This window comes from Catharus ustulatus, chromosome 3 (genome assembly GCF_009819885.2).
Source record: "Catharus ustulatus isolate bCatUst1 chromosome 3, bCatUst1.pri.v2, whole genome shotgun sequence".
Taxonomy (NCBI): domain Eukaryota; kingdom Metazoa; phylum Chordata; class Aves; order Passeriformes; family Turdidae; genus Catharus; species Catharus ustulatus.
The window spans coordinates 6,933,786-6,946,277 of NC_046223.1; the positions used below are offsets into that span (position 1 = coordinate 6,933,786).

General features: G+C 39.4%; 1 protein-coding gene across 2 annotated transcripts in view; it reads right to left on the reverse strand.

Moving 5' to 3' along the window:
• SPTLC3 (serine palmitoyltransferase long chain base subunit 3) overlaps nt 1–12,492 on the reverse strand; it is an 86,709-nt gene that overhangs the window by 21,513 nt on the left and 52,704 nt on the right. For both annotated transcript variants that reach the window (XM_033055491.1, XM_033055490.1), the window contains one exon: nt 4,721–4,826. In XM_033055491.1, coding sequence (XP_032911382.1) covers nt 4,721–4,826 — 106 coding nt within the window. The remainder of the gene's footprint in view (nt 1–4,720; nt 4,827–12,492) is intronic.

The following is a 12,492-nucleotide window of genomic DNA, read 5'->3' on the forward strand; positions in this document are numbered from 1 at the left end:
GACAAAGCTCACTTCACCCAACCCCTTGGGTAGCCCAAATGGAAAGTTGACTGAATGTTTATGTCAAGCTTAAACCAAAGAGCCAGAAGTGAACTGAACTGCTTTTGTCTCACTCTGGCTGGGGCCACTTAGCTTTGTGTACAAATGTATTGATCTGTTTCCAGATCTGCTCGAGTACTCAGGGCATACAAAAAAAAATCCCAAATGCAGATGAACTAAAGCTGTCTCTGCCCAGACCAGGTGTTCTCATTATATGGTATGACATCCTGCCTTGTAGAACAAATTCCTAGCTTGGTGGCAGGGATGGAAAGCTGACCCTCATCTCCCTTGTGTGGTGGACAGACACAAAACCTTGGCTTAGTACACACTCAGTTTGAAAGAACTTCCAGATGTGAGGAGATAATCCCAAATTTTCAGAACACTCTGGTTTGAAACTTGATTCAATCCCCATCCAACCACTGATGTTCTTCCTGATGAATTGTGGACCCAGGAGCTCTGAGAGATGGGAGGCCATGTGCTTGTGATGGTCACTTCACTTGGAACAGAGGCTTGCCCTTGATACAATCTGATGGTTTTTTTTGCACAGTTTATCTTGAAACTTCTTGGGAAAAGAGATTTCTACATTTTACTATGGTACAACAGTTTCCTTTTATTTTTTCTTTTTTTTTTTTTTCTATTAGGATAAAGAATTTAGAAATATTCTACTTCTTATCTACTTCACCTCTAAACATGCCCTAGAGTACCACTATCTTTTCAACATTTAAAGAGATTATCTATTCCCCTCTCAGGCAAGTTTGTAACTGGGAAAAATCCGTCTTTTCATGGCCTGCTACCCACAAAACATATACCTTCCACTTTAACAGTTACTTTAGATACTGTTGTCTTACAGAAACCTTATACATTCATACAACAATCTCTGTTTTGCAGTTTAGAGCAATAATTTGAAGGAAATCTTTCAACTCTGCCCTCAAATACAACTCCATTTCAACACTGAAATTATAGAAATGTTAACCTTTAATGCTGGTCTTTGGCCAAAGACATTAAATGTTACCTCATTCTTTTCTGGAAGTCCAGTCACTTGATCTCAGGAAATAAAAAATAACCCTGGTAAATTTCCTACACTTTTGGCATTGAATCCCTAGGAACTTCTAATGCACATGAAAAGGCATTGGACAATATCTAACTGATCAGAGCTAATTTCTTAGCTGGAAGGCAAAATACACAAATTAAACTAAAAGTAAGGGAAAAAACAAATGAAAACCAATCTGTTTCAATCAATTTCTGATGCTCCATAACTTCTGCCCTGGGCCTTGGCCTATATGAATCCTAAGTAAATATGCATGGAAAAGAGCAGAAGCCTACCACAAGCCATGTAAGAACACAGCACCAGATTAATCCTGAAGTGGAAATGGCAGAAGCCAAGCAAAACATTAGCTGGAATTCAAATAACAAAAAATATGAATTAGCAAGCCAGTTCAACTTGTGGCCTGGTCACTGCCAAAACTTGTTCATGCTTTTTGGAGTCAAGATTGATGGTCTCCCTCAGTTTGGAACACAAATGGAATATATTTGCTCCTAGGCTGATCCTAGTTGAGAACCAGCTTTCACTAGGAGTTACATTTACTTTTGATGATTTTTTTCCCTTTTAAAGATAATAGAGACATTATAAAGCAAACAAACATGTACTTAATGCTATTTATTTGACATGTAGCTTGAGTGCTTCCCAAGTCGAGGGGCCAATTCTGCCTTCAGTTTTAACCAAGCAAAATCTGTGGTTTATGGTTTCAAACACAAGTCTGATTTCCAGAAATGCTCATGTTGGCTAACAATGACCCTTTTCAAATTTTGCCAGCTGGTAAGTCTAGTCTTATGCACAGGGTAAACACTTCAAGGTACTCCTAATTGAAACAGAAGGCAAATTTCTTTCCATACCATGAACTTCACCATACTGAGACTATGGTACCCCATACAACCATTTTTTAGAAAAGGGAAGCTTAGTATTTTCTTTTACATTTCTGGAAAAAGCATTTCTATAAAAATTTGCCGAGCCAAACTTGCAAATCAAGATATTTTAACTTGGAGAATGGTTCTGACCAAATTACTTAAATTCTATATTTGCTGTCCCTGAAGCATAACTTAAGGGGATTAAAAAAAAAGTGGTATTAACTATTACAAGAAGAATACATTAACTACACTCTAACTCCTGTTAAACCCTCTTGATGAATGTTAATTTGGCATTTGGCAAAGCTTTAAGAAAACTATAATTAGCCAATATGGGGCTGGAAAATTTTAGTCTTTCAAAAACCCTGGGCCAAGAAAGGAAAGAACATACACACGAAAAGAGTAAGAGTATTGAACTAACTGACCAACCAACCTAGCTACTGCTAGGGATAGCTTCCAACAAGAGAATATTAAGAGAGCTGAGCTTTGTTTTTCTTTTACTTAATGCCTTTCAGAAGTGTAGACATTCAGGGCATGAATTGTCTTAACATTGTTCAGCCTTTATGGAGCTGAAGGAATTTAATGGTTCCTTTTAGTAGGTACCCTGAGGTTTAACATGCTTTTATTTTGCATTCCAACAGAAGGTTCTTTGAACTTTGGAAAATTAAATCTCATTTCAGAATGAACTGCAAAATCTACAGCAGAAGAAAACTCTACACTAAACATAAATCTGGAAATATAAGTTAGTATAGTTAAATAGCTGACAGTGGGTTTGTTCCACTGCCTGGACTGATACATCCCTCAGTGTTCCCAGTCTACCTTCTTGCTCTTAGTGGTCAATATTCAGGGTAAAGGATTTAAAAATGAACAGAGCTCAGCAGCTGGAACCTTTTCTGCCAGCCATGTGACCAATGGGAACATTTGTCAGTAAAATGTTGGTGGTCCACTTAATTTCTGCATGATCAAAGTCCTTAAATCCAGACTTTCTTTTAGTAGTGCCAAGGGATGTTTATTTGTAGTTTTGCTATGTTTATTCTGGTTGAAAGGACACGTTCAGCCTGCCTTGGATCAGCTGATCTGCTGCTGACCTGTTTCACCTCTGAGTGACAGGTGTTTGGATAAGGACTGATTTGGTCTCTTTGCAGATGGAAAATGTTAGACAAAAAGAAAGCACTGACAGCTATGAAGTTGTCATGACATGAGATCATAAAAGACTTCCTTCAAAAAAAAGCTAATTGGCAAAACTGTGCCAGCATTTTGCAGTAAAATGGCATGACTGACTGCCCATCTAGACTGGCTGCATTTCAGCAACACATGATGCATATAAAATTTTAATGCCACTTTTATAAACCCTGTCATGTCCTGTGAATGAGTGGTTCTGGTTTCCTTCTCTCCGGGGCAGGTGTTGCTACTCCCCAAACCACCCCTCTCCTGCTCCCCCATCTCCTGTCATCACTGCAGCAACCCAATCCCTGTGAACCCTCTTACTGTCCAAACTCCTGCTCCTTCACCCTTCCTGCCTTTCCCTTCTCCAGCTACTGCCCCATGACCTTCTCCAGACTGGAACAGTAAGCCAGGATGAAGCCGAGGATGGTGAGCCTGGCTGGTGCCACCACTCCGCTGCTCAACTCTGTCTACTGTTTGCCTTTCTGGTTGGGTGTAAGCTGCACCACACCATAGCTATCTGACTGAGGTGCTTTATAATTACATTGTGTTATTGATGCTGCTATTATCAGATGGCACTTCTCTCATTTGAATTCCTCCAGGGACTAGTGTGATGTTAAACACCACTCTATAATTCTTTGAAAGCCAGTCTTTCAATTTTCCTGTTAAAGTGTGAGTCTATTAGATCCAGAACAAGTTACTAAAAAGGTGCTGATACCACTTAACCTAAGTTTAGGTTGAGATTTAAGATTTCAACAGCTGGGCAAGAACTGGGCATGCAGAGCTTAATCAATTCTGCATAGTTGTCTTTTGATCTGCCCATGCATAACAAACAACTCTAGAAAGTTAATTCTCAGATTACTCAGTCAGTTGAACTCATCACCAACTATAGCTTTGCTGATGATTTAAGTTTTAGCTTTCATATTTTCCACAATCTGTACTGCATTGGTATGTAACTCTGAACTTCATGTAAAGTGTTAGCAAGTTCTCTTCACTGCTCAGTCAGACAAAACAACCCTTTTCCAGCCTGATAACCAAGGGCACCATTGCAGCTTCAGCCCCAAAAAGTGCAAACAGCAGCGAACTGAGGAGAGAATCTGGGAGGATGGAACTGCAGAACCTGGAACTGGAAAATGAACCCCAATATGGAAATGGGCCAAAACTTATAAAAGTGTGAAAACTCTGGCTGTCCATCTTGAGTGGAGCCATGGCCAGGTTCTTGTACTGCCCAAAAGGCATTTTGATAGATACCTACTGTATTCCTTTAACTCTGTCTAACCTCTGTTCTAGGTAGCCTCTTTAGGCATCACCATGAACTTTGTCACGTCTGTCACAACATGCATCATCTCACCTGTCTTGCTCTCAGAACATCTTCCACTCAAATGTGATTTGCTAAATCAACGTTCAGAACAATGCTCAGGATCTAACTGGAGCTACAGGATACAAGGTTCTGGCTGTCATAATGCAAATCAACATATTTATGAGATCACAGAATGTTATTGTAATTTCCACCCTCATTAAGATTTCCCTCAGATATATAGTCAGACTTTGCCCCAATTCATCATTCTGTCCTCAGAAATGATAGAATACTCATCTTTCTCCAGCACAATCATACCTGTAAATGCCCTCCACGAGGATGATAATTTTTCTCCATGCTCTGTGGGTGCGAGGCTGTCCATGTATTATTGCATCTCTCAGCAACTTCTCGAGGCTCTGCATATCTTCATTTAAAAATAAGAAAAAGAAGGAAGGGAAAACATTAACAAAGATTTTTCACAAGAATTTTCACTTTTCTCTTGGGTGCTATTTTTCCTATACAGAAAAGGACAACATTTTAAAAAAAAAAAGTGCCCTAAATATAAATTCCCTTTTTTAGTAGGCAAGACCTTTCATTGGTGTGAATGCAATTTAGTGACAAGAACAGTTATAAAAAGCTTCCAGTTATGCACCTGATCTGGGAAACTTCTAGAAATACTCTGCATACATTTGTATTTAAAGGCAGAAGGGAATCACTTTGCTTCAGCCAGCAGTATTGTGTAGGGGCTGCTGATATGCATAATTTATCAAGGCTTCAACAGTGAGTTTTGGTTGTTTTCTAATCACAAGCTCACGAACAACAAGCATTTCTTCAGCACAGATTTTGAGAAGGCTGCATGAAGCACATCAGGATGGCAGCAAGAGAAATCTTGTCCTTCTCAAGAAGGAAAGCAAGTGGAAGGTTGCTGATGAGAGAGGAAGAAACAGGAGGACACAAGCACATGGCATGGATACACTAATTTGGTGCCTAAATGCTTGGCACTGGTGAGACTTCAATATAAGGAGGCCTGGAACAAGGCTATGATCCATAGCTGCTTCCTTAAAGGCTGAGTGGGGGGGTCTTTGTGTTGGTTTTGTATCAATTGGTATTTTAAAAAGGGTATTTATGGGAGGTTTTTTTCTGAGAATGTTTTTTTGAGTTAATTGAATTAATTTATTAATAAATAATAATAATAATAATAATAATAATAATAATAATAACTTATTATTTCTCTGTATTGTTAATAAAAGTTTTCTTTACACCCTTTAAGTTTTAGGCCTGTCTTGCTTTTGCTCCTAATCCTATCTCACAACAAATAATAGCTATATTAAAATTGGCGATTCTAATCCACTACAGCCATATAAAAAAATTCTTGAAGGAAAGCCATTGAAATTTTGAAAAAGATGGAAGAAGCAAGAAAAAATACCACAGAAATCAGGGTCAAGCCAAATGCAACTCTCAGTGCACCAGCATTCTGGTGTCTCCAATGAATGGACATTCCAAAATGAATTATTCTGGTATTTTGCAGGAATCTGGATTGGCATTTCAAAATGTTTCCCAAGAACATCCAACAGAGTCTCATAATACCCAAGAAACACTACAGATCAGCTCAAACTGTGGGCTGAGAAAATCAGTGGCATTTTTTCACAATATAACCCCATTTGCTTCAGCAACACATCTTAACACAGTTGATATAACCTTCTATAATAGCACAAACTTAATGCATAAAATGAATCGTCCCAAGGCAAAAAAAAAAAATAAACTACACCTTAGAAACATTAATATTGACCCAAAATTTAGTTTCTGCCCAAGGGGAATGGGGCCATTTGCACATTAACTGCCCATTGGGAATATATTGTGCCTTGAGAGATGGCCAGGTTATGACCTGAACCCTTCCCACATCCTGATGCCTCACCTATCCCTAGCAGCATTTAGTGATGTTGGTGGAAGGTAAAATTCTCAGCAACGAAATTGCCACTCTGCACCTGACTTAGCAAGTCCTTGCTGTACTCTATAAAATAGGCATAGGCAATATCAGCTGCCCCTTTTTTCAGGGGTGCAATGGCCTGCACAGCTCAGTGAGCTCCCAGATGGAAATGCTAGAATGATGCAATGCAGACAGCACACCTTCCACTAGGTGGCAATCAAGGAAATAAAAGTTCTTTGGTGCTTTATAAGGGAAAGTTATAACCAACCTGAGCATTTGCAGCTGCTCATGTTCTCTTTTGTTTCAAGTAAATAATATTCAGAATTTCTCTTAAAGGGCTCCCTCAGGATGACAGAGAGCTCACAGTAAAATCTGGAAATCCCCTTTTCTCCACCAAATTATTCTCTACTGATATCACTGTCATCTAAATCCTTTTGAGACCTTTGAAACCCTTCAGAAAAGTCATTCTGCCTCTGAGCTAAAAGCATGGCTTGAAGATTCAGTTGTTTTAGCACGTTAGGAAAAAAAGGAAAGTGGAGATGAAGTGAAATGTATATAATTCTGTTTTAAAAAACACATGGCTGTGAATAGGTCCTCTGTCCAAACTACTGTGGAACATGAGACCACAGACTGGGGAGAACCTCTCCAAGGGATGAGTTTCCCTGACTTGACACATAATATAGTCCTGCTAGAGTACACTGTTTGCAGGATCAGGGCTATCTCACTTTCTTTTTGATGTCTCATTCTGAAAAATTGTATGTGTGACCCTTTCTGAAGCCTGTGTTAGTCATCACATAATTTGTTCAGGTGCAAATGAATTTTACTGACCTATTAGCACTATGCTTCATTTGGAAGGGGGAAATAGGCAGAAAGCAAAAATCTTTTCCCACAAAAGTATTCCCCACAAAAGGCTGCTTCTGTCCTTCAAGGTGAAAACAAAGTGCTTTATGTGCTTGTTCTTAAGCTCTTCAGTGGGATATACTGAACAGCAGGAAAAACAGCAGTGCAACCCCAAGGTGACTTTCAGAATCAAATTATTTACCCATTAAATATAGTTAGATTGAAAGACATTAGGACATTAAGATGATGAGCTGCACGAGTCCATCCTGAACAACCAGTTATAGAGAAAATAACAGTCCTTCCTTTTTTGACCATCACCAGCTCAGGGTTTCAGCAGCAATGGCCAATGACCACTCATCAGCCCAGAAGTGGTGCTAAGAATTTGACTTGATTAATCAGTCAAAGCACAGCCAAATCTACCCATGTTTCACTTTTCACCTCCTCCTTATAGCATATTGCCCAGATATGGAGGATAAAGTTTTCTAAGAGGGTACAGTGGATCTATGAGTGGGACTTGCATAATCCTTGTTTGGGATCTCTCTAGTTACTTGAAGAGTAATACCAAGAACATAAAGTGCCAGTAGGCTGGAGCGAGTCTGGACCTGGGCAGCAGTGTGTCATGCTGCCTCTAGTGCAGGTGGGACAGCAGGCTCCTGGAGGGAGGATGTGCTCAGGGAGACACAGAATCTCCACCCCTCATCCTTACACTGCAATGCTGGGGATGTCATCACCATTCCTCTGCGTGGGCTGGAAACCTCCTGTGTGATGTAGCTGAATCCTGTTTAATTAAAATAAACAGGCTTCTACTACTCTTGCCACTTTTATTTTTTTTGCTTTGTGCTTATGACTCTGATTTTCAGTTTCTCCCCTTTTGCACTCTTGTGCAAGTGGGCATAGAGCCTGTGGCTACACACGAATATCTGTATTTGGAACATGGGAGTGTGATCACTGCAGCCACACCAACAGTCTGAGACTGCCCTCCCTGCCCCTCAATAAATACCAATCTCTCTGGAAGTAAAGGGCACTGGCTCAAGAAAGCTCCCTGTCCACACTTGGCAAGTCACATGTGGCTTCCTCAAAAAAGAGAGAGGGCGAACGCGGGCGCAGCATGTAGGGAGCAGGACAGACCAGTCTCTTTGCCACAGCGTCTCTATGTGTCACAGGGAATTACACACCCAGCTGGATTAGGCTGCAATCTGGGCAACAATCTTGTCTCTGATAGTGGCCAGAGGCTTCAAGGAGCACAGAACCTTAGTGGGGAATGTGCCTTTCATGCTGCTCTGTAATAGCTGTAACACTGCCCTCCCTTCTGAAATTCAAGGGCTACCTTGAAAGGTTACACACTTGGAAAAAAAAATTAAAAATTAAGGAACTGTGCTGTTCTAAGCCACTACAAACTCGCTGGGTTTTGCAACCAAAGATCTGTCTAATTTTTACCTGTTTATTTCTTTCATTTTCCCCCTATCTTATTTGCTTGCTTAATTTGTTGCACTTAGTTTTCCACCTTATTTTATTTCCTTTTCTTTCCTTCTTTTTTTAGCTAGAGAATATATTTGCACTGAAATGTGAAAGCCTTCTGCCACCTAGTTCTTTCAGTATTAACTACAGCTCCTCCAGGTAGCAGTGCACTCTCTTTAAGGTGTGCTCATGGCACTTGTATCTGAACTCCAAAGCAGTAATTTGACTGATTAGACTGAGATATGCCAGAGTTGGATTAACATAAATTCACAATTGTTGTCCAAGCTGGAAACTGTATTTTGTATGGAAACCTGGACAGCTCACACCAGCCTCACACACTTGTCGTCAACCACTTGATCTATGGGAAACTAAAAAATCCCTTACTCCTTTCACAATATTGAAAAGGTGCAAAAGGAGGAGCTAGGAATTCCCCTTTCAGATATGGATTAAAGCACCAGATTACAGACTGGATTTTCACCTAACCAATGTGCTTTGCAATTCCCTGCCTTCCTTGTAGGATCACTTGTTCTGCCTGATCAGTGAAATGCCCTTTCAAGGAAGAGAACTGGAAATATTTTCCCCCATTGCCTGAGTTCTGTATCTTGTCACAACATTCCCACAGACTGTTCATGCAATTGGAAATCTAAACCTGAAAATGGGACTGCAATTGAGTTGCTTCATGCTACATGGGAAAAATGTAGCAGAATGATGAAGAATAAACAAATCCTAAGCCTTGTTTGGTGCCTTTTTTTTTTTACAGGCTGGTAAGAACAGAACTCACTTGGATATTGTTAGTCCATAACACCCTCATCTGTTCACTGAAGGAACACCTGATGTCAGCATAAGACCCAGAACTGCTGTGAGAGAAACCCCTTGAAAAATCACAGGCTGATTAATGGTTAAATATTTGGTTTTGGTTTTCAGGTTTTATTGGAAGGGTCAAGGATTTTGGCTGATACTTAACCAGATAATGGTCAGAGCAGAATGATTTTAGTTCCACTAAAACACTACTGCATACATTTAGGACTGCTTAGCTCCTAAAATAAAACTCAAAAAAAATTTAAATCCCCATGATTTTAATCTAGAGCAGGGGGTCCAAGGAGCTGAACTTTGCTGCTTGCGCCCACAAAACCTCACAAATCCCACAAACACACAAAAATTCCCTTAAAAGCCTAAACCCATGTGCCAATGCTGCTGTGCCCTTAGCAAGGTGAAGACTAGAGCCCACAGGAAGGGAAGTTTTCAGTTATGGGGCTAAAATGGAATATTTTCTCACATTTCTCTCACACAGATGATTTGTAGGTTTATGTGTCTGTGCATTTCTCTCAGCCCAGGCCTGTAAATTCCTGTCTGTTTACAAGGAAGGGATTGTTCACTAGCAGGTAGGATGCAGGGCACATTCCTATGTCCAAATAAACACAGACTTATAGGGCCACAACACATTTTTTTTTCTATTATTTACTTTAAGGCTTGAAAAGTCTCATACACACATGCAATGTTTTTGTCAAAAAGGAAAGACATCTGGATGCCCTGTATGTCACCTAGGAAAAGCACAGAGGTCTAAGGATTTTGTCTGTTCTAGAAAAACTATTCAGATTTTTTTATGGAAAGTGTAATGTCTAAGACAGCTACTCCTTGAAATAGAACTTCATTATCTTTTGTAAGAATAAGAACTGCATTATACATAAATAATGTAATGCATAGAGATTCTTTCTTGTCTTACAAACAAAATAATTCTCTATTAATAATAACATGATAATTATTTACTTTTGAAAGATGACAAATATATCCTCTACTACAGATTTCATGCTTTGAAATAAAGTAGCAGTTTTACAGATTTAGCTATAGTACAGCCTTTGAAAGATAAAAGTACTTCATAGCAAGTTTAAAATGGTAGATTTTACTCTCTTTTCTGTGAAATATTTTTATCATAGAACAAAGTTGTGTGCAATTTTTCTTTTGACAAAGAGTTTTTCCATAACAGAGCAGGGAAAGGAAAAGGAAGAGAGATTTATGCACCTATAGAACCTGATGGTGAAATCAATGAAATTAAAGATCTTAAAGCAATAATAAGTGCAAAGTTTTCTATTCATGCACAGGGCCACTACAGCACAAGGAACCATGCATTCACACAGTGTGACATGGAGCATGCTCAATTCCCCTACTCCTAAAGGCACGTACACACATCTCTGCACATGTGATTTTAGTTAGTGATGCGTAGCTCATGGGTGTGATTAAGGAAATATTAAAAGACACAACTTTCTAACCATAGGACTGTCAAGTTGAGAGACTCAGAGTGGGCTGAAAGCATGAGCACATGAAGCTTCTTCACATGAAGTGCTCTCTAAATGCAACTTAGGATCAAGACTAGAAAATTGTGACAACAAAAGCTGTCGCTCAAATCCAAAGAGTATTTGCAAAAGTTTCCACAGTTTCATTTTGGAAATAAGTTAAGGTGATGTCTCAGCAACGGAATACAAGACTGTCTTTGACAAATAAGATGTCTAATCTAGAAACCAATGAGTTTTCCCAAAGCAACTTGGATGGGCTTCCATTGAGGTTTGCCAAGACCCTTAAAGGAACTGTCTGCATTTCCCAGCGCTAGATTAGCATTGTTTGGACAGCTCACTATTATTTTTAGGTTCATCCATTATTCAGAAGAGCATCAGTTTTAATTTACTGTCAGTGCAGCAGAAGCTGGTTAGGTATCAGGGTCTGGGGAGGAGAATGAGATATTGAGGGATGGTTGGAGACTGAATTTCTTAAAGCCAGCATGCCAGCTCCAGGTGATATCTTCACAGCTGAAATAGAGTAATACACTCCTCAAACTGGAATGTTTTCTGAAGTGATGTGGGAAGTGACACAAGCCAGCTGGACTGCATGCAGCATAGGTGGGTGGAGAGGCTGAGAACACTTGGATTTGGGTAGTAAGAGGTCAACTTGTCAGATATGATGTAACCTGACTGGATGGCATAAGGTTTCGAACAACCAAAAGAAGTCTTTTCTTGAGAAAAGACTGGTGTGGCCACCTGCTTAGCATATTCAGACATGTGGAAGTGGACCAAGTGGTGGTATGCTACAGTTTAATCTATGAATAATTAATTTTGTAAAAATATTTGTGTTCAGATGGTCTTTAACCCTGGAAGGATCTTCAGAAATTGCTTCTTCCCAAATTATGAATCGATATTAATTATAACAACATCTAATATTATAATTATACTGTGCTTTTCATTCCAACTCATCCTTAGACCTTTTACAGCGTATGCATAATTCATTTTTGCTCCCCTTTGGGGCCAAACACATCACTTAATAAAGAGAAGGGATTGTATTAGCCATTAAGAAAGGTAATCAGATCACTCTTCTGATTTCTCAACACTTCACCAGCTTCTAAACCTTTCTTGCAATCACTGCCTGGTGGGAGCAGTAAGGATGGAAAAGGGAATTGCAATGGGGAGTAAGGGCAAAAAGAAAACTCCTGTCATCAAAGGCAGTACCAATGTCAGTGACAGTAACTGTCATCAAAGGCAGTACCAATGTCAGTGACAGTAACCAGAGCAGCATTAACAAAATAAAAGTTAGAGAACATGAGCATTTTAGAAGATAACTATACAATTGCAAAGTTAATGTGTGATTTAGTATATTAAAATTCCATTTTAAAGAATATTTGGGATGATGTTGTTGATGTAACCATCTGCATCTTTGCTATTAGACCCCTGGGAATTCAGAGTAGCTGCTTCAAAGGAATTCCATGTTTAGATAATTCTGGTTTCACTGAACCTGCTAGAAACAAAGGCATGTTTTTGAAAGTGTGTTTCTACTTGTTTGGGCTACAATGACGATAAAAATAAAACTTTTGGGGCAGCAC